The sequence below is a fragment of the Phocoena phocoena genome, chromosome X, assembly GCF_963924675.1.
Source record: "Phocoena phocoena chromosome X, mPhoPho1.1, whole genome shotgun sequence".
NCBI lineage: Eukaryota > Metazoa > Chordata > Mammalia > Artiodactyla > Phocoenidae > Phocoena > Phocoena phocoena.
The window spans coordinates 42,379,781-42,402,559 of NC_089240.1; the positions used below are offsets into that span (position 1 = coordinate 42,379,781).

Genomic DNA, 22,779 nt, shown 5'->3' on the forward strand with positions numbered 1-22,779 from the left:
CAGAACTGTGAGAAATAAAGGTCAGAATATTTCACTGAAACATTCAAAAACATACATACATGGAAACAACCTAAGTGTCCATCAACAGATGAATGGATAAAGATATGGCACATATATACAATGGAATATTACTCAGCCATAAAAAGAAACAAAACTGAGCTATTTGTAATGAGGTGGATAGACCTAGAGTCTGTCATACAGAGTGAAGTAAGTCAGAAAGAGAGAGACAAATACCGTATGCTAACACATATATATGGAATCTAAAAAAAATTTTTTTAATGGTCATGAAGAACCTAGGGGCAGGAAGGGAATAAAGATGCAGACCTGCTATAGAATGGACTTGAGGACATGGGGAGGGGGAAGGGTAAGCTGGGACGAAGTGAGAGAGTGGCATGGACTTATATATACTACCAAATGTAAAATAGACAGCTAGTGGGAAGCAGCCGTATAGCACAGGGAGATCAGCTCGGTGCTTTGTGACCACCTAAAGGGGTGGGATAGGGAGGGTGGGAGGGAGGCTCAAGAGGGAGGGGATATGGGGATATACGCATACATATAGCTAACTCACTTTGTTATACAGCAGAAATTAGCACAACGTTGTAAAGCAATTATACTCCAATAAAGATGTTTTTAAAAACCAAAAAAATAATGCATACGTACATTTCTATTGTTTTATGCCACAAAGTTTCTGATAATTTGTTACAGCAACCACATAAAATTATGTGTGATTATAGAAGATTAAGTAAATTATGTTAAAGGTCCTTTGTAATTTTAAGATTCATTCACTCATTCATTCATTCAAACAACCAACAAATATTTGAGGCAATATAGAAGAGTAAGTAAAAGCACAGACTTTGGACTCAATTCAACTCGGGGGTGAACTCCAGTTCTGCTACCTACTGATCCTGTGACCTTGACCAGGTTGCTTAACTCTCAGCACCTCAGTCTCAGCATCTGCACACAGGGGATGATAACAGTACTTAACTTAAGGAGCAGTTGTGAACATTAAATGGGATGATGCACATAAATGGCTTTGTGCTTGACATATGGGTCATTGCCCTGTCCTCCTTGCCCTAAGAAGGAGGAGGAACTTAGATCAGGGCTGTGATGGAAAGCCCAGGGGATATTGGGGACCTATTGGAGGCACTATTGGGGACCTATTGGGGGTGGGTGTAGGAAAGACTTCCTAGAAAAAAGTGACTTCTGGGCCCCCTGAAGGACACAGCAAGCCCCAATTACATGGGTATTCTTTTTAATACTATTATTGTAAATATTAGTATTAAGGGATAAAGCATGTTTCTGGTTATCGGGTCTTCCAGAAAAAGCACATATCGAAAACGCACATATCGAAAACAGGTTTTTTTTCTTTAAGTTAAAAATTTTTAAGTTATTAGAGAGGTCCTAGGAGGCCCTAGGAAAGACCCCATATCTGAGGAAATTGGAGACTGATGGGAAGGATTTGAGATGGCAGCCTGCCTCAGATATACCATTTATTAAAATTAAACAGCAGAGGGTAGAAAAATGTAAGCTGAATGCAAAAGTAACATCTGAGCATGCGTGCTCACAGGCCTACGGAACCTCGAGTGGCCAATTCTGGTGGGAAGCAATCTTGCTTCAAGCAGGAAATTCGAAATCTCCGCCAACTTCGAAAAGGCGAGGAGCCTGGACTGACAAATCCCACTACTGCCTCACTTGCCCCACCTACTTTCCTGATCTCCGATTGGCCAGATCACGTTCATTAACGGCTCTGATTAGTTGATTGTTCTTGGGCGGTTGAATTCTGGGATTTCATCTCATTGTCGAGCAATGCTTCACTGCCACTTCACCTCTGAGGTAAGTTCTCTCTGAGAGCCATCCTAGACAGGTTAAGCGGGGGAGCAAGTAGAAAAACCAAGAGCTCCTGCTGGTAATTAATGTGGTTGGGTATTTTCTGTACCTCCCAACATCCTCAAGATCGTTAGGACTGAGAGACGACTTAAAGCCTTTTGGGGTAATCCCCGTCAGGCAGACATAAAACTAAAACTGTCTTCAGTCTGTGAGACTCCCTAATTGCTCTTCCTGAGGGAAGCAAAACACCCCTTAGCCCCAGAAACCTCCAAATCAGCCAGACGCCCCTACATTTCCTCAACCAGAGATAATAGCCTTTGCCTAAGGGACTCTTTTGTCGCCTTCTCTGGGATAAAGAAGCAATGTTCTTAGCCTAAGACCCTCCCCCCCCCCCCCGAGAGACTCCCAATGCCATCAGTTTGGGGTGCGCCAGACTGCTTCATTGAAACTTCCTACATTCTCAGCCTGAGTGATGGGTGGTCCTACAATCTCAGAGATTCCAGCTCTCTTCACTCTAATAATTTTCAAATAACGTAGTAATAGCCATTTTAAAATCAAGGTATAGTTGATTTACAATATTATATTAATTTCAGGCATATAACATAATGATTCAATATTTTAATTGATTATACTCCTTTTTTTTTTTTTTTTTGCGGTACGCGGGCCTCTCGCTGTTGTGGCCTCTCCCATTGCGGAGCACAGGCTCCCGACGCGCAGGCTCAGCGGCCATGGCTCACGGGCCCAGCCGCTCCACGGCATGTGGGATCTTCCCGGACCGGGGCATGAACCCGTGTCCCCTGCATCGGCAGGCGGACTCTCAACCACTGCCCCACCAAGGAAGCCCTACATAGCAGTTTTTATCTCTTAATCACCTACCCCTGTTTTTCCCCTCCCCTCTTCCCTCTCCTCACTGGTAACCACTAGTTTGTTCTCCATATCTGTGAGTCTGTTTCTTTTTTGTTATATTCATTTGTTTCATTTTTTTAAATTCTGCATATAAATGATAACATACAGTATTTGTCTTCTTCTGTCTGACTTATTTCACTAAGTATAGTATACTCCAGGTCCATACATGTTGTTGTCAATGAGAAAATTTTATTCTTTTTTATGGCTGAGTAGTATTCCATTGTCTAAATATACCACAGCTTTATCCATTTTCTGTTGATGGACACTTAGATTGCTTTCCATATCTTGGCTGTGTAAATAATGCTGCTATGCATATTGGGGTGCATGTGTCTTTTCAAATGAAAGTTTTGGGGTTGTTTTTTTTTTATATATGCCCAGGAGTGGAATTGCTGGGTCATATTGTAGTCCTATTTTTAGTTTTTTGATGTACCTCCATACTGTTTCCCACAGTGGCTGTACCAATTTACATTCCCACCAACAATGTACAAGGGTACCCTTTTCTCCACATCCTCCCCAGTGTTTGTTGTTTGTGGTCTTTTAGATGATAGTCACTCTGGCAGGTGTGAGGCAATATCTCTTTGTGGTTTTGATTTGTATTTCTCTAATGATTAGCGATGTTGAGCATCTTTACATGGGTTTGTTGGCCATCTGTATGTCTTCTTCAGAAAAATGTCTATTCAGTTCTTCTGCCCATTTTTAAATAGGGTTGTTTGGGTTTTTTTAATATATTGAGTTGTATAAGCTCTTTATGTAATTTGGATATTAACCCATTATCAGTCATATCATTTGCAGATATTTTCTCTCTTTCAGTAGGTTGTCTTTTTGTTTTGTCAGTGGTTTCCTTTGCTACTCAAAGGCTTTTAAGTTTAACTAGGTCCCATTTTTTTAAATAAATTTATTTATTTATTTTTATTTTTGGCTGCTTTGGGTCTTCGTTGCTGCATGTGGGCTTTCTCCAGTTGAAGCGAGCAGGGCCTCAGGGCTTTTCATTGTGTTGGCTTCTCTTTGTTGCAGACCATGAGCTCTAGGTGTGCAGGCTTCAGTAGTTGTGGCACATGGGCTCAGTAGTTGTGGTCATGGACTCTAGAGCATGGGCTCAGTAGCTGTGGCGCACAGGCTTAGTTGCTCCACAGCATGTGGGATCTTCCTGGACCAGGGCTCGAACCCATGTCCCCTGCATTGGCAGTCAGATTCTTAACCACTGCACCACCAGAAAAGTCCTAGGTCCCATTTTTTAATTTTTGTTTTTGTTTCCTTTGCTGTAGGAGACAGGTCCAAATAAATATTGCTACAATTTATGTCATAGTGTTTTTTTCTATGAGTTTTATGGTTTCTGGTCTTACATTTAGGTCTTTAATCCATTTTGAATTTATTTTTGTATATGGTGTGAGAAAATGTTCTAATTTCATTCTTTTACATGTAGCTTTCCAATTTTCCTAGCACCACTTATTGAAGAGACTGTCTTTCCCCCCTTGTATATTTTTATCTCCTTTGTCATAGATTAATTGACCATATGTGTGTGGGTTTATTTTTGGGCTTTCTATTCTGTTCCATTGATCTATGTGTCTGTTTTTGTGCCAGTACCATACTGTTTTGATTACTTTAGCTTTGTAGTATAGTCTGAAGATGCCTCCAGCTACTAATTTGGGAGTGTGATACCTCCAGCTTTGTTCTTCTTTCTCAAGAATATTTTGGCTATTTGGGGTCTTTTGGGTTTCCATAAAAATTTTTAATTATTTGTTCTAAGGACTTCCCTGGTGGTCCAGTGGTTAAGATTCTGTGCTTTCACTGCAGGGGCGTAGGCTCAATCCCTGGTCAGGGAACTGAGATCCTGCATGCCGTGTTTATTTATAAACATGGTCAGGGAACTGAGATCCTGCATGCCATGTTTATTTATTTATAAATAAATAAATAAATGATTAATTAATTAATTTGTTCAAGTTCTTTGAAAAATGCCATTGGTATTTTGATAGGGATTGCATCAAATCTGTAGATTGCCTTTGGTAGTATGGTCATTTTAACAATATTAATTCATCCAATACAAGATTCTTTCCATCTGTTTGTGTAGTCTTCAGTTTCTTTCACCAGTGCCTTATAGTTTTCCAAGTACAAGTCTTCTACCTGTTTAGTTATATTTGTTCCTAGGTATTTTATCCTTTCTGATGCAAATGTAAATGGTATTATTTCCTTAATTTCTCTTTCTTTCATTGTTTTTTTTAATTTTTATTTATTTATTTATTTTTGGCTTCATTGGGTCTTAGTTGCCGCACGTGGAATTTTTCGTGTGGCACGTGGGCTCTTTGTTGCAGCGCACGTGCTTCTCCCTAGTTGTGGTGTGCAGGCTCCAGAGCATGTGGGCACAGTAGTTGCAGTGCACTGGCTCTCTAGTTGGGGCGTGTGGGCTCAGTAGTTGCAGCGCACAGGTTTCTCTAGTTGTGACATGCAGGCTCCAGGGCACACAGGCTCAGTAGTTGCAATATGCAGGCTCTCTAGTTGTGAGCCCATGGGCTCTGTAGTTGTGGAGCACAGGCTTCAGGGCATGTGGGCTCTGTAGTTGCAGCACAAGGCTCTCTGGTTGTGGCACACAGGCTCAGTAGTTGTGGCACCTGGGCTTAGTTGCCCTGCGGTATGTGGGATCTTAGTTCCCTGACCAGGGATCGAACCCACATCCCCTGCATTGGAAGGTGGACACTTAACCACTGGACCACCAGGGAAGTCCCCACTGATAGTTCATTTTTATTGTATAGAAATGCAACAAATTTCTGTATATTGATTTTGTGGCCTTCAACTTAATGAATTCATTGATGAGCTCTAGTCGTATTTTGGTGGCATCTTTAGGATTTTCTATGTGTAGTATCATGTCATCTGCAAATAGTGACAGTTTTACTTCTTTCTTTCTGATTTGGATTCCTTTTATTTCTTTTTCTTATCTCATTGCTGTGGCTAGGACTTCAAATACCATGTTGAATAAAAGTAGCAAGAGTGGGCATCCTTGTCACATTCCTGATCTTAGAGGAAATGCTTTCAGCTTTTCACTGTTTTTTTAAACGTTTCTTGAGTATAGTTGATTTACAATGTTGTGTTACTTTCTGCTGTACATCAAAGTGTATGTGTATATACATATACATATATCAACTCTTTTTTTAGACTATTTTCCCATATAGATCATTACAGAGTATTGAGTAGAGTTCCCTGTGCTATATAGTAGGTCTTTATTAGTTATCTATTTTACATAGAGTAGTGTGTTTATGTCAATCTCAGTCTCCCAATTTATCCCTCCCCACTTTATCCCTGGTAACCATAAAATTGTTTTCTACATCTGTGACTATTTCTGTTTTATATATAAATTCCTTTGTACCATTTTTTTAGATTCCACATATAAGCGATATCATACAATATTTGTCCTTCTCTGTCTGACTTACTTCACTCAGTATGACAATCTCTAGTTCCATCCATGTTGCTGCAAATGTCATATTTTGTTCTTTTTAATGGCTGAGTAATATTCCATTGTATATATGTATCACATCTTCTTTATCCATTCCTCTGTCGATGGACATTTAGGTTGCTTCTGTGTCTTGGCTATTGTAAATAGTGCTTCTATGAACATCAGGGTGCATGTATCTTTTTGAATTATGGTTTTCTCCAGGTATATACTAAGGAGTGGGATTTCTGGATCATATGGTAACTCTATTTTTAGTTTTTTAAGGAGCCTCCATACTGTTCTCCATAGTAGCTGTACCCATTTACATTCCCACCAACATTCCCTTTTCTCCACACCCTCTCCAGCATTTACTGTTTGTAGATTTTTTGATGATGGCCATTCTGACCTGTGTGAGGTGATACCTCATTGTAGTTTTGATGTGCATTTCCCTAATAATTAATGATGTTGAGCATCTTTTCATGTGCTTTTTGGCCATCTGTATGTCTTCTTTGGAGAAATGTCTAGCTTTTCACTGTTGAGTATGATGTTAGCTATGGGCTTATTATATATGGCCTTTATTATGTTGAAGTATGTTTCCTCTATACCCACTTTTTTTATAAAGTGGGTATAGAGTTTTTATAATAATTGGATGTTGAATTTTGTTAAAAGCTTTTTCTGCATCAATCTATTGAGATGATCTTATGATTTTTATTTTTCAATTTGTTAATGTGGTATATCACATGGATTGATTTTCAGATATTGAACCATCCTTGCATCCCTGGGATAAAGCCCACTTGGTTATGATGTTTGATCCTTTTAATGTATTGTTGGATTCGGTTTGGTAATATTTTGTTGAGCGTTTTTGCATCTATAGTAATCACTGATATTGGCCTCTAATTTTCTTTTTTTGTGATATCTTTCTCTAGTTTTGGTATCAGGGTGATGCTGGCCTCATAGGATGAGTTCAGAAGTATTCCTTCCTCTACAATTTTTTGGAATAGCTTGAGAAGGATAGATGTTAATTCTTCTCTAAATGTTTGGTAGAATTCATGTGTGAAGCCATTTGGCCCTGGACTTTTGTCTTTTGGGAGTTTTTAATTACTAATTCAATTTCATTACTGGTATTTGGTCTGTTCATATTTTCTATTTCTTCCTGGTTCCATCTTGGGAGATTGTACATTTCTAGGAATTTGTCTCTTTCTTCTAGGTTGTCCATTTTATTGGTGTATAGTTTTTATAGTAATCTCTTATGATCCTTTGTATTTCTGTGGTGTTGGTTGTAACTTCTCCTTTTTCATTTCTGACTTTATTGATTTGGCCTTAGTAATAACCTTTAAATTCACTCATGTTAGGGATCTTCATTTCTTTTCAACAGAGCAAAACCCCATATCCCTCTGCCTGAAAACTGAAACCCTTCAGTCAGAGACACCATATGATCTCCGGGACTTACCTCCCCCGCTTTGCCTCAAAACATCCCCCCTCAGTAAAACTATGCATTCACTTCACTGCTTCCCCAACAAGGGTCTTCATATCTTTCCTTCAGGATAAGCCGAACTCCAGGAAAACTACTAACAACGGTAACCCCCCTCAAAGACTCAATGCTGCTTTGATCATGCCCACAGAAAACATGTCATCCCTAATCAGTCCTTCTCCCAGAGACCTCCAGCCCCCTATTCTCATCTTATTTCCCCACCCCCATGTCCTTACTCAGGGACAGATAAGCCAAGGATGGAGAAAAGTAGAACCTTAATTACAGGTGACTAACTGAGTGTGGCCTTCCCTCAGCACTTTCTCTCCCAACAGAGCTTTTGGCCTTGTGGCTAGACAGATCCAGGATGTGTTCCTCTAGATCAGACCAATCCCAGCACCATGAACAGAGGCAGGTCCTTTGAAAAAAGCCCCAGGGAAGGTAGCCAGAAATCAGAGAAGAACTCCAAGGTGAGGTGATCTGGAGGGGGCAGAGGAGTGGACCAGGGGACAGTGTAGGGCGGCTAGATTTCTGAGGAGAGGAGGTCAGAGGCACTGGGAACAAGGAGCAGCATGTCACGAGGACATCCAGAGCTTCCCACCCTCACTCTGTCCTTGCCTAGCATCCCTGGGTACAAGATCTGTGACCTTGTACTGGATTGGTTGACTCTCAGTCTATTCCAGAAGGTGAGAGGAGAGGATGCCACCAGCCTTAAGCACCTACTGCATGCCAGGTGAGAACCTAGGCAATGTTACCCATGTTCTGTCAGTTAGCCATGACATCAGCCAGGAAGGATTATTATCTCCAGTTTACAGATCTAACATGGAGGTCCTGCAGCCAAGGAAGAGTTCCTGGCTGAGTGTCAGACATGTTTAGCTGAGTCATTGCTAGGATTTATTCTTCTTTCTTTTCTATGCTGTCAAGGATATTTCCAAATACTTCTCTAAGAAAGAATGGGCAGATCTGGGTTACTCAGAGAAAATCACCTATGTGTATATGAAGAGAAACTATGACATCATGACTGATCTAGGTAACAGGAAGTTCTGCGTCCAGACAAGGCTGGGAACAAATGACCATCCCTCTTTACATGCCATGGCTTCTTCTTAGGCTGTGGCAATTGTCCCACATTTGTCCTTTTGTGTGGGAAGAAATCCCAGGGCAGCTTCCAGGCATTCTTCTCTTTTACTGATATGTCCTGTGCAAGGCTGTGGACTGGGAGTGGCCACAGAGATGATCTGTCCTGGATCCTGTGCATTTCTCTCCCACTGGCCCTGATTCAGAACCCCCCTCCCCCAGCTGATTAGCTTTACTGTTGGTGCTGTGTCACAGCATTCTATCCTCCTCTCAGGTTGCCTGTTAAGAAACAAATATTTTGCATCATTCTAGGTCTCAAGGCTACCCTACCAACTTTCACGTGCCCTAAAAAACGAGCCACAAAATCCAACGGGCATGATTCTAAAGATCAGAACCCCAGGAATCAGTGTAAGTGACAGGAAAGGGTCTCCTGAAGCCTGTCTACTTTGGGGTCCAGATGGGGAAAATTTAAAGTGTAAATCTACCCAAAACTTCTAAAATAATAGAGCATAGGTGTTGGATAGAGCATAGGTATTGGATAACTATCTTATAAAATAATAGAGCATAGGTATTGGATAACTATCTTATAAAATAATAGAGCATAGGTATTGGATAACTATCTTAAGAGAGAAAGTGGTTAACATTATGTAATGACATATGGCTATTTCTCTGTGTTTTTTACCAAAACCAAATAGTTGTCTCACTCCTAATTGAACCTCATTCTATGTGTTGAGTTTGAGAGAGAGTCTGAGAGAGCAGTCCTCTGCACATTGACCTTTCCTACTTGTCAGTGAGCAGAGGCAACATAGGGTTAAAAAAGTGACAAATTCTAGATATCTTTGTGAATTTCAGCAGTGTATGTACTCACTTAAAAAGGGGATAGGATGCATTCACTTGCTCTTTTGCTCTGACAGCACAGTTGTAAGAAGACAGGGTCAGAATGTTCAAAGTGTCTCCAATAGACCTTTGACTCTCCAGCTAAACAGGACAGATTCCACAAGCTCCCAAAATTACTGCGAGAGGACTGAAAATCCAGTGCTTGAGTATCTACAAAGTTTTTGACATTTAAGAGGTGTTCTTATACTGGAAACATTCCAGAACCGCTGGATTAAATCATCCATGGTTCATCATACACTTAACAGTTTCATTGAGGCATACTATAAAATTCACCATTTTAAGTATACAGTGATTTTTGGTTAAAGACCAGTCTATTTAATTCTTTGGGGAAACAAGTAAGAAATATGTAGTGAATAGGATGAGGCAGTGATGGGGTTTAGTTCGCTTTTTATAAATCATCAGAAGGAAAATTATGAATTGATGCTGCAAATAAATGTATAAACTGTTATAATTCAGAGGCTTGTCTCAAAGTAACTCCTTGACAGTGAGTGGACTCATAACCCTCTGCTGCAGAATTCTGATACTACAGGAGTCTCTCTGCAGTTTGGGAATATTTACCAACAAAGAAAAATTCTGATTTGTCGCCTTCTTTTATTTTTATTTTTTTTTATAATTTTTTTTGCTGTACGCGGGCCTCTCACTGTTGTGGCCCCTCCCGTTGCAGAGCACAGGCTCCGTACGCGCAGGCTCAGCCCCCATGTCTCACGGGCCTAGCCACTCCGCAGCATGTGGGATCTTCCCGGACTGGGGCACGAACTCGTGTCCCCTGCATCGGCAGGCGGACTCTCGACCACTGCGCCACCAGGGAAGCCCCTGTCGCCTTCTTTTAGATGAACCTGCTCAGGAGGCTTCCAACATGCGAGAGAGAAAACACCTGCAGGTGAGTGCCTCCCACATCCAGAGGACCAGAGACCATTTATCTATCCATGGATGTGAATATTGGTAAAAGTGGGAAAATATTGAAAATGACCTGGCCCTCACTGCCTCCCTTTCCTGATCTCTTTATCATAATGCCTGATGTAGTATTGAGAGCTTAATAGTAATTAACAACAATTGTGATAGCTGATACTTCTTTTGTTTTCATAGTGATGCCAGATTTATTTTAGGCAATTCACATGGATTAATTTATTTAGTCCCTAAGAAAACCTCTATGACATTGCTACTATTATTATCCCCAAATAATAATGAGGATATTATTATTATTAAATAATAATAACAAACATGCAGATATTGTGGTATAGAGATGTTAAATAATTTGCTTGAGGCCACAGTGGCAGTGGTAGTAGTCTAACCCAAAGCCCCAAACCATTTCCAAATTCGTGAATTTTTCATATGTTTCTGAAGCTCAGGCGTTTCCCCTAGGGCTAAACTCACAGATGCTGCTGATGCTTCTGTTTAGATGCCCAGTCTCACAACAGGAAGTACCAGCTCCCATCTGCTCAGTCAAAGGGCCCCTTTCACATTGCTTGGGAATCGCCTGGACTGTTGGCCCCTCCCTTCTGTGAGCTCCTTCGGGGCCTTGTCTGCACCTGAGGCATCTTTGAAGCCTCAGTCCCAGCCCAGGGGGACCCTTAGAGGGTTCTTGAATAAGTTCTTCCACAATTGCATTTTAAACTCTAGTTTAGAGGGTAAAGGGATCTGGCGGGTGCGTTGCCAGCGTGGACACGGTTGAGGAGAGAATTCAAAGAAGGATCATAAAAGAAAATATTCATTTTTATTATTACCACGTTTAAACAGCATTTGTAAGCTCAGAAAGTTCTTTCATTTAGCTTGTTTTACAGTTATTGTTCACTGATTCATAAATGAGGGAGCTGGTTATTCTGTTATTGCTCACTGTTTCATAAACAAAGGAGCTGAATGAAGGTTAGCTTGAGGTTGTTGGTCAGTGACACACCCTGACACCAGTAGAATTGGTAGAGGAGCCACCTCGCTTAATTCCAACTGAAATGTTCTTGCCAGGGTAGGACAGGATGTCACATCTGGCACCACTTTCTTGGCTGTCTACATGAATTTCCGTGAACCATTCCTTTCTTCTCCCTTCTGTATATTCATCCCCCCACACCATGTGCCAGCAGTGTTTTGTCCCTTCTGTACATTGTTCCATTTACTCTCCCAGCAGCTGTCTACTGGCTTATATTCGATCCCTTATATTTTATAGAAGCCCCTCCTCACCTTCACAGACCTCGTGGATTGTTAAGAGTGCTCTGCTTCCCCAAATCTTCCATGTACCACACTCCTGCTCACATGGAGACTCCTCTTGGCGAGAGTGTCAGTCTGGAAAGAGTGTGAAGACAAGCATTCTAGTCTTGGAAACACCCTTCATGCAGACCATTCCTTTTCTTTCTAACTTTCCAGGTTTCTTGTAATTTAGGTACAGGTAATATAATGATCTCCCAGACTTGTTGAGAACTTTAATTAAGGTACTGCGCACAAAGACACTTTGTAAGCTCTAAAGCACTCGAGAAATGCCATTGATACTCTTTGTATGTGACCTTCACATTTAAAAGGTGATGCCCAATAAGTCCAAAAAGAAAAGACTCCTTCGAAGTTAGTACCAGTAACATCAGGCTCAGAGCAGGCTCAGGAACAGCTGTGCCCCCCGGGAAAAGCAAATACCTCTGGTCAGCAGAGTAAGAAAACATCAGGTAAGAGGAAACTCTTTGGGAATAACTCCTCTGGCTTCCCTGGCCATGTTCAAGTGCATGGGCTAGGTGTGGGAGATGGATCCTGGACAGGCCTGGGGCCAGGCTGGGCTGAGGAGCTCAGCCAGCTCCAGCTGAAACATTAGAACTGACTTCCAGGGAATTTCCTGGTGGTCCAACGGTTAGGACTTGGCACTTTCACTGCCGGGACCCAGGTTCGATCCCTGGTCAGGGAACTAAGATCCCACAAGCTGCATGGCACAGCCAGAAATTAAAAATAAACAAAACGGGGCTTCCCTGGTGGCACAGTGGTTGGGAGTCTGCCTGCTAATGCAGGGGACACGGGTTCGAGCCCTGGTCTGGGAGGATCCCACATGACGCGGAGCAACTAGGCCCGTAAGCCACAACTACTGAGCCTGCACGTCTGGAGCCTGTGCTCCGCAACAAGAGAGGCCACGACAGTGAGAGGCCTGCGCACCGCGATGAAGAGTGGCCCCCCGCTTGCCACAACTAGAGAAAGCCCTCGCACAGAAACAAAGACCCAACACAGCCAAAAATAAAAATAAATAAATTTAAAAAGAAGGCTCAACATTTTAAATAAATAAATAAACAAAACAAGACCAAAAAAAAAACTGACTTCCAGAGTCACAGACTTGAGTTTCATCGATATGAAAGCTGTGTAACTCAGGGCAAGCCTTCCAAATTCTCTGAGCTCCAGTCCTAGTCCATAAAACGGAAATAAAGCATCAGAGTTCACAGGTTATTCAAAGGTGTTCAATTCAAGGGACTTCCCTGGTGGTCCTGTGGTTAAGACTCCACGCTTGCACTGCAGGGGGCACGGTTTCCATCCCTGATGGAGATCCTGCATGCCGCGCACAGAGCAGCCAAAAAAAAAAGTGTTCAATTGAGTCTACAAGCCCTGATGCCATGAAAGGTGCTCAGGTCATTATTCCATCCGTGATAACCTGGGAACATATCTTACTCGGAGTTTTATCCCCACCTTTAGCCTGGCACACAATATGCCCTTAACAAATACGTGCTGAACGAAAGAAGGTCAGAATAAATGTTCTGGTGAGTAAAGAGGTTGGGAATCTAAACCTGACAATGGAAGGAGCCAGAAGCTAAAACTCTAACTGGCGTTTGGTGTGTATTGGTGCAGGTTTAGTATCTCAGCCTCTCTGAGTCAGAAGGTGTGGGAAAAAGGCTATGTAAAAGGCCTGTGGTCACTTGGGAGGGAGGAGGCATTTCCTTATCTGACAAAACAGGGCCCAACACTCCCTAACCCACCCAACCCCCATTTACCAACTCTTTTCCACCACAGGACACAGGAGAAGGGAGATTTATGTCTGGACCCACAGACTGCGGGAAAGAAAGAACTTGGTGGTCTATGAAGAGATCAGTGATTCCGAGGAAGACGACTAACTCTGTAAGTGACCTTTCAGTCCGTCCCCACATCCCCGCAAAATGCACTGTTCTCTTATGGTACTTGTACCCCATCTTGTTGCTTGTTCCCAAATCATTCCTTTCTCCCTGTCCCTTGGGATGCAGCTCTGAGGCTAAATGAGGAGGCTTCCTGTGCTTTTTCTACTCCCTGCTCTGTATATCCAGAGATCTTCCCTCCCCAGGATGCTGTGGGCTCCCAAACCCCAGGTCATCTACTGGCGTGTAGGCCACACCTTCCTCTAGCCTAGAAACTCATAGGACAGATGAGGGAGTTTCTGTAGCCTGAGCAGAAGTTTGGCCTTTAGGAGCAGCGGGAGAAGCGCATAGACCACAAGGCAAGGTGGAATCGGAGTGCACAGGGCTATGTAGGTCAGAGTTAAGTAGTGATTTTTCAGTCAATGGGAGCTCATCGCCACTTATTTTCCTTCTCTTTCCGTGCCTCAGCCTCAGGGATGTGGCAAGTGCCCATGATAAGAAGCAGAACCTGGTGGCCTTTCATGAACATGGGCATGGCTGTGAACTCCTAGCCATCAGCTGTATAGCAAGTGAAAGAAAGAGTTCACAACAGTGAAAAGTTAAACGTGATTTTTCTTACTATGTGCCAAATGTTGCTAGATGTTAGAGTTGCATTGATGAGCAAGACATATACCTAATGTGTATTCCTCTGTTTGTATCCATGCATCTACCTTAAAAAAACAAGTATTGTCAAGTATTCTTTGTACAAAACGGCACTAGCCTCCCTCTCTCCAGATGCAACTACTGAGACCAGTTCTGGGTGTTTGGTTCCAGATGTTTTTCTCTGCATTTACACACACACACACACACACACACACACACACACACACACACACGGTACCACTATGAGCATCTCTGACCTTCTTTTCCCCACTAGCAGCGTGTCGTGGACAAGTCTGTCTCACTCCGTTTCCTGTTCAGCATGTGCTCCATGCTACAAACCTCCATTATTCATTTACCCTGCATCAGTCACTGACAATTAATAAATATTTACAAGTTTTTCCCAGTTGTTTGCTCCCATTCTTGTGCACACAACCCTGTGCACCTGTGTGAGTGTTTCTTTAGGACACATTCTTAGAAGTGGAATTGCTGTGTCAAAGGGTTCATTCATCCAACACCTAATGGGTTTGTACTGTGTAATAAGGGCCATTCTAGGTGCTGGAGAGATGTCTGGGAACAAGATAAACAACTGTCCCTGCCCATGTGGAGGTGACAGTCTAGTGGGGGACGTTGCTAGTTTTTATTCTGATGGATGCTGTACACCCCAGTCCTGGGGCAGGATTCTGCAGGTGGTTGGACACCTTGGCCTTTGCTCTTTCTAAGATCTTCAGGGTCATGGGGCTGGGATCCATTTGGGAGTATGTGGGAGGAGACAGAGATGAAACTGTCAACTGGGGAGCATGGAGGAATAGGGAAGGAGAGGTCCATTGTGAGGACCGTGGTGGACAGGAATGGAAGAGTCCACTTAGTCATGATTCAGGGGAGCAACAGATGGAAAAGTCCACTGGACAAAGGCATGAAATTGCCCATCTCACAACCAAGGGCTTGGGAGCTGGGATAGGGGTCAAGTGTTGAGAATGGGATAGTCCTGTCCCAAACGAACCGTTGCAGGCCACAGAGCTGGAACAGTCGGCTCTGGGGAAGGGAAGAGAGGAGTCTATTTTAGAACAAACCATTGTGTGTGTTGGGGGACATTAAGACTACCAACGGAGATCCAAGGTGACTTACATGGGACATCAAACACCAGCCCCAGATGGAGGCAGTGTTGCACCATTTTGACCATCCACTGCCCATCACCTCAGCCTCCTGGCTCTCATCCAGCCTTGGAAGGTCTCCACTCTCCCGCTGAGGCCTCCATCTCCCCTACCTCCGCCTTCATCCCACCACTGGACCCATCCCCTCACCCCAACAGATTTGAATCAAAGGTGGGAGGAACCGTAAGCCGGCAGATAATGGGCTCCTGGAGAAGGGCAAGAATCAAATCTCTCCTTGGACTCTGGTCACTGTGACTCAGGTTGGAGCCATGGTTGCTGGGCCAGAATTGGGTGTACCCCCTCCCACAAACACTCTGTGATAGCTGCAGGGTCACAGGTTGCTGTCCACACAGCAGCCCTGGGGCCGGGCCTGGGTCTGGGTCTCCTAAAGACCTCGGGGATGGGGGACCCTGCCCAAGAGGACCTTGCTCTGGGAGACTGAGAAGAGCCTCAGAGAATCACCACTCCGTGGAGCTCTAGACCTGGGAGTTGGCATCGACTGTGATAGACAAGTGGAAAAGGAGGCGTGGCCCTGGGTATGGACAGATGTGGACACCCACATAAACCCTTCCTGACCAGCATGTTCTGAGGCACAGCCTTCCTCACAGGGGTGACCCTCCCTGCAGAGCCAGCTCCTGGGGGCTGCATGGTGAGGGCATCCCAGTTTACCTGAGTCCCCACCTACTCCTCCAAGAATAATAATGTCTTGCCACTTAGGGTCATACCTTTGTGTGGACAGGTCCCAGGCCCTGGAGTCTGCATCCCAGGCCAGGAACAACATCTGCAGGAATGAGGGAGGTGTGGTCCGCTGGAGTCTCCCCCTCTCAGCCCACCTTCCATAATAACCATAGAAAGTACAATTACTATTCATCTTATGTTTGCAAAGTGCCTGGGCTGATACTAAGCATCTCGTATGGATTCTCCTGTTTATCTCCACAACCAACCTCTGAGCACAGACACTATCATCATTATGATACTACAGATGTTATATACAGCTAGAGAGAGAGATTGTAATGAGAGATGGAGACACAGACAGACGTCCAGCTTCTTGCCAGAGTACCTACAGCTGGCATGTGCAGGAAGAGCTGAGTTTGGAACTCACCATGACTTCAGAGACACTAAGGAAGATAGGTATGTATTTGGGGAGTGGAGAGACTTGAATGAGCTCTGAGTTCTGCCCCAAATCTCAGGGTGGAGAATGTGGAGTCATTTTTCCAAGACAAGGAACCCTAGAGGTGGAAGAGGGGCTGGCAGAGAGGCAAGGGAGACCCAGGGCCAAGTGTGGGTTATCACAGCCATCGGCAGGAGAGGATGCCAGGAAGGAGGGCATAAGGAGTAAGCTGGCTGGGGTCAGAGGTTCCCCAGAACTGTGAGGACACCCTGCGTGGCGCTGCAGGGAGAGGTGGGTGCTGCCCAGGTCAGTGAGGTCACTCTACCTGTGCCTCAGAGGAAACAAATTCTATGTTACCCCAGTGCTGTTCTTCTTTACTCAAATTTAATATTCTGCTAGTAGACATTGTGTACCTTATTCTCTGTGCAAATACGGAAGAGGACATCCAAAAGAGATACAGAAGGATTTGATTTTTCTTTCTCCCAAGGAAGATGGGATCCACGAGCTGGATTCCTCTGCACAGGAGACGGGTACAGGGAAGGATGGCTTGAAAGCACTCTGGAGTCATGACAGGGAGCATTTTCCCTTAGGTTCCCTGGGTAGATACAGCTCTTTCCTTCCTTCCTTCCTCCCTTCCTTCATCCCTCCCTCCTCCCCCTCCTCCCCTCCTCCCCCTCCTCCCCTCCTCCCCTCCTCCCCTCCTCCCCTCCTCCCCCTCTTCCTCCTCCTTCCCCTCCTCCCCCTCCTCCCTCTCCTCCTCCTCCTCTTCCTCCTCTTTCTCCTCCTCCTTCCCTTCCTCCTCCCCCTCCTCCTCCTCCTCTTCCTCCCCCTCCTCCCCCTCCTCCTCCTCCTCCTCCTTCCCCTCCTCCCCCTCCTCCCCCTCTGCCTCCTCCTCCTCTTCCTTCTCCTCCTCCATGTGACAGATCCAAATTTTGAGATGCAGGGAGACCATGGTTTTGCCCGACCCCAGAAGTCAGCCTGTATGTGGCCCCCAAGGACACCCCCAATCAGCCTCCTCCCCGCATCAAGCCTGGGGCCCAGTGTGGATGCACATGCTCTTATGATGAGGGTCCAAAATGACTTTTTTATTAAATTTCCAGTCTCCGTTTTGTTTCTCTTTCAATAATTTTAAAAACTGGTTCTAAAGCAAAATCCTGGGAATTCCCTGATGGTCCAGTGGTTAGGACTCCGCGCTTTCACTGCTGAGGGCCTAGGTTTAATCCCTGGTTGGGGAACTAAGATCCCACAAGCTGCACAGCACAGTCAAAAAAAAAATCCTATTCATAGTAGAGAACTGGGAAAATGCAAGGACATGTGAGAGAGAACAGTACATCCATCACAAGAAAACAGTTCTGAGCTTTATTCACCAAGACCCACAGTAAAGAACACATTTTACAAGTGACTCTAAAACAAATGCTTCACAGAACAATACTGACCCTTATACATGTGATACTCTCCAATATTTTCTATTCTGTTTTATGATGTGCTATGTTATTTCATTCTAATTCATTTAAAATGTGCAATTCTGGGCTTCCTTGGTGGCGCAGTGGTTAAGAATCCGCCTGCCAGTGCAGGGGACACGGATTCGAGCCCTGGTCCGGGAATATCCCACATGCCTCGGAGGAACTAAGCCCGTGCGCCACAACTACTGAGCCTGCGCTCTAGAGCCCGCAAGCCAAACTACTGAGCCTATGCACCACAACTACTGAAGCCTGCACGCAACTAGAGCCCGTGCTCTGCAACAAGAGAAGCCACCACAATGAGAAGCCCGCGCACCGCAATGAAGAGTAGCCCCTGCTCGCTGCAACTAGAGAAAGCCCGCGCACAGCAACAAAGACCCAACACAGCCAAAAATAAATAAATTTATTAAAATAAATAAATAAAATGTGCAATTCTATTCAGGATCCATAAAATATTTTCTTGACCACGAGTCACAACCTGTGGAAAGTCCTTCTCCAGGGTCCCAGTGTGTGTCCACCAGGTGACTTGCTGCTCTGGGTCCTGCAGGGAAGGTTCAAGGAAGCCTCATGCTGTCCCTCTAATACAGGGTCCCCTGAAAGGTGCTGACCTGGAGGCTTCCTGCTCCCCTGGCACAGGCCTGACCGGGGGAGGGGTGTATGGAGGGGTAGGCCATCCCAGATGTCTGGGAAAAACACTCCTATGTCTCTTTTTTACTCTCACACTACTACCACACCCACAACACTTCTGGGACGTGTGGGTTTTTTCCCCACGCCAAAGCAATTCTCTTTGTCATCAGCTGGGTGTCTGACAATTCAGTTCAATCCTGACACTAATGGGAGTTAGCACAGACCCAACAGGTTAAGGGCTCAGTCCCACAAGACTGCCCCTTCCAGCTCAGATGCCAACTGATAGTCCCAGGTTGTCACCTGTACTTCTGACCAACCAGCTACACATCAGAGGTTCCCATGACCCCCTTCTCAAATTCAGTCATTTGCTAGAATAGCTCACAGAACTCAGGGAAACACTTACTTACATTTACTGGTTTATTATATAATAAAGGACATGATAAAGGATACAGATGAACAGCCAGGTGAAGAAATACCTGGGGCGAGGTCCGGAAGGGTTCAGGGCACAAGAGCTTCTGTCCCTGTGGCATTGGGGTGCCCAGTCTCCCAGCATGGATGTGTTCACCAACCTGGAAGCTCCTGGAACTCCATGCTATTGGGATTTTATGGAGGCTTCCTCACATAGGCATGATCAATTATTAACTCCATTTCCAACCCTTTCCCTTCTCTGGAGGATGGGGGCCTGGGGCTGAAAATTCCAAGCTTGAAATCATAGCTTGGTCTTTCTGGTGACCAGGAGCCCACCCAGAGTCGCCTCATGAGGACAAAAGGTGCTACTAGTGCTCTTATCACATAGGAAATTATGTGGGTTTTAGGAGCTCTGTGCCAGGAACCAGGGGCAGAGACCAATATATATTTTTTTCTGTTATTTCAAAGAAAGCATCATCCTTTTGGTGGGGAGGGATACCAGCTCAGAGTAGATTGGGTTATAAAGAAATGACAGACAATAAGAGTTTATTTCTCACTCATGCTGCTTGCCCACCGCAGGTACACTGGGGCTCTTCTCCACATTATCAACACCCTCATGCTAGGTCCCAGGGACACAGAGAAGCCATGTAGATGGCCCGGCAGAGACAAGAGAGTGGCTAAGCATGAACTGTCTCATCAAATGGTCAAGTCTGACCCTCGAAGGGGTGAGAGAGTGCGGTCCTCTGGGAGCAGAGAGAGCTAGGATATTTGTGAACATTCTAAAGTTAGCCACGAGGAGGGTGTGGCATCATAAAAGTGTGGTGTGGGAGAACTGCCTAACCCAGTGGTTCTCAATGGGGGAGAGCGGGTGTGGATCTTGTCCCCTAGGGGACATTTGACAACGTCTGGAAACATTTTTGGTTGTCATGACTTGATGGGGGGAAGGTTACTGGCATCTAGTGGGTAGAGGTCAAGGATGCTGCTAAACATATTACAATGCAGAGGACAGTGTTGTCCCCCCTCCCCAAGAAAAAATATCCAGCCCCAAATGTCAATGGTGCCAAGGTTGAAACCCCTGGCTAAAGGGATGCTATTTAAATGGAAAGATTTCAGGCATTAGACAGAGACGATCTCTCAGCGAGGGTAGGCAAGAAGGAGAATGGTACAGTTTTTCTCAGTCAATTTATCACAAGGCACTTATTAAGCCTTGACTGTGTACAGAACTCTGTGGGAAAGGCTGACAAGGTAAGAGAGGGGTTCCTGTCTTCATCTTAAGGGAGAAAGTTGATGGTGAATGTGTCCTCTTGTTCCCACTGCTCTGAGGGCCATCTGAGCTTAATGTCAAGGTTGTCTGCGTATGGATCTGTCTCTCAGCTTTCTTTTCTGTCCCACAGTCAATCTGTTGATCCCTGTGCCAGCACCGCCCTATGTCAGGGACCATAGCTCCACAATATGACTGGCTGTTCAGAAGGCAAGTCCTTCCTCTTTGTCCTTCTTTAGGTCCTTTGCACATACAGGTACACTTTAGCATCTGCTGGTCAAGTTCCAGGATTGAAAAAAGGGTCGCTGTTGGGATTCTGACTGGAATTTCATTGAATTTGTCGATCAACTTGGGGGTTAATGACATCTTTACGCTGTTGAGTCTTCCCACCTAAGAACCTGGGTTTTGTCTCCATTTTTAAGAACTTTCTTAAGTCTTCCATAAAGTTTTATAATTTATTGCATCCACAGTTCACACATTTTTTGTTAGATTTATTTTCTGTTATTGTCTCTATTTCTCACAAGAATCTATGGGGTTGGTGTGGACCTGAATATTATATTCATAAAATGCATGGATCAAAGTATCACCCGTTCAGACTCTTCATAAGTGGGTAGGACATCTGAGTATCCTGTTCACTTTGGGGTGATTAGCCATGGGACAGACAGGCTGGAAGCGGTCCCCTCTCTACAAATGTGTTTCTCTCTTTCATTATTACTGTGGAGGCTGAAGGTACCTCAGGCTCTAATTTGCTTCTTTCTCAGCATTCCCCATACCTATCCTCGGGGCCCTTCCCAGATAGCAGGTAGGGATTTCACTGTCATTAGAAGTCATTAAAGTGCTGTCCACCCCATGTAAGGGTGTTGAGGACCCAACTAGCCCTGTAGTTCTGGGGGTAGTTCTTGCTCTTTCTATCCGTTTACCCTCCACCTACAGTTTCTCTGGATATACTCTTAACCTTCTTAGTTGTTTCTGCCCTCTCCTTTTGGCTTCCGGTTCTCTTCACCCTTGTAAATCTTATCTGAACTGCTTTCTCTTTCTAGGAATTCTTCACAATTTCTGGTTCCTGGATGGCACCCTTTCTTCTTTTCCAGTACATTATGAAATTTTTCCATCATTTCAGTGGAGCAGTGGGGAAGTAGACAAGTTTGCTTGAACGGCCATCTTCAGATAGTCTTTAAGGGTGTTTTTTAAAGTTCCTAGAGAAAAAGTGGTTTTCATTTTATTACATTGTGTTCAGAGAATGTCCCTTGTATTCTTCTACATTTTGCCAGGGGTGGTGCTGTTGCTGGTGGAATTTATCAAGACTGTATTTATGGCCTATTATGGGTATTATACAGAAGGTTGGGCAGACTTTTCACTTTCTTTAATGAGCAATTCTTGGACTTTCATCTTAGAGGCGAAAGTGATTGATACCAGCCAATCTGTGAGGTGTGGGAGGGGAGTCTAAAAATGAACCTTTAGATTAACTTAACCTGATTATTCTAAGGCCCATTCCTGCTGTGTCTCCCTTTTGATTCTAAGTTTGGAGTTTTTCAGAGGCTTGGTTACAAAGCACAGCTCTTGCCTCTGGTGATTTGAGTTGCGATCTCATCTCCTCAGATTTCTCTACAAGTCTGATCCCACCTTTTCTCTATCTCCCAGGAGTGCCTCAGTATTTCTGGTGCCCACAAGCACCATTTCTTGTTTTCCTGGACTGTTAAGAATTTATCCTTAAAAACACTTTTCCTCCCAAATCAATGGGATGTTGGGTGGGATGTGAGGTGGACATATGAGCTGTGTCTGTCACCTTGCTCCAATTGTCTCTTTTTGGGTGTGTTGTGCATTTTTGTCACTATATGAATGTAATTTTTCTCCATTTTATTTTCTAAATGGTTATTATTGTTATTATTATTACCTATAACAAGAAACATGTGGGGCTTCCCTGGTGGCGCAGTGGTTGAGAGTCTGCCTGCTGATGCAGGGGACACGGGTTCGTGCCCCGGTCCGGGAGGATCCCACATGCCGTGGAGCGGCTGGGCCCGTGAGCCATGGCCGCTGAGCCTGCGCGTCCGGAGCCTGTGCTCCGCAACGGGAGAGGCCACAGCAGTGAGAGGCCCGTGTACCGCAAAAAAAAAAAAAAAAAAAAAAAAAAGAAAGAAACGTGATTTGCTCAGGATCCTGTGGGTCAGCTCTTTGGGCTGGGCCAGGTGGTTTTTCTGCTGGTCTTGCCTGGGATCACTGATATAACTACAGTCAGCTGGCAGGTGGGTTGAGGCCTCATCTAGGATGAGTCCTTGCTTCTTGTGGTCTTATCCTCCAACAGGCCAGCCTGGGCTTCTTCACGTAGCAGGCTTAGGTCCTCTGAGACCTGCTGCTTCCCCAGGCTCTGCTCTGCAGGTTCCCTTGCACCAAGTCTGGTGCAGGACTCAATCTGTTTTATTCTCCAAAAAAAATTCATTTCACAAGACAATGGTTACAGAAGGATA

At 44.5% G+C, this 22,779-nt stretch overlaps 1 protein-coding gene across 1 annotated transcript; it reads left to right on the forward strand.

The window, feature by feature from the left end:
• Positions 1-8,023: 8,023 nt before the first annotated feature.
• On the forward strand, positions 8,024-13,657 carry LOC136142102 (putative protein SSX9). The gene is made up of 4 exons (XM_065900163.1): positions 8,024-8,092; positions 8,547-8,652; positions 12,116-12,238; positions 13,557-13,657. Exons 1-4 carry the CDS (start codon positions 8,024-8,026, stop codon positions 13,655-13,657), a joined length of 399 nt encoding a protein of 132 aa, XP_065756235.1.
• Positions 13,658-22,779: the final 9,122 nt, after the last annotated feature.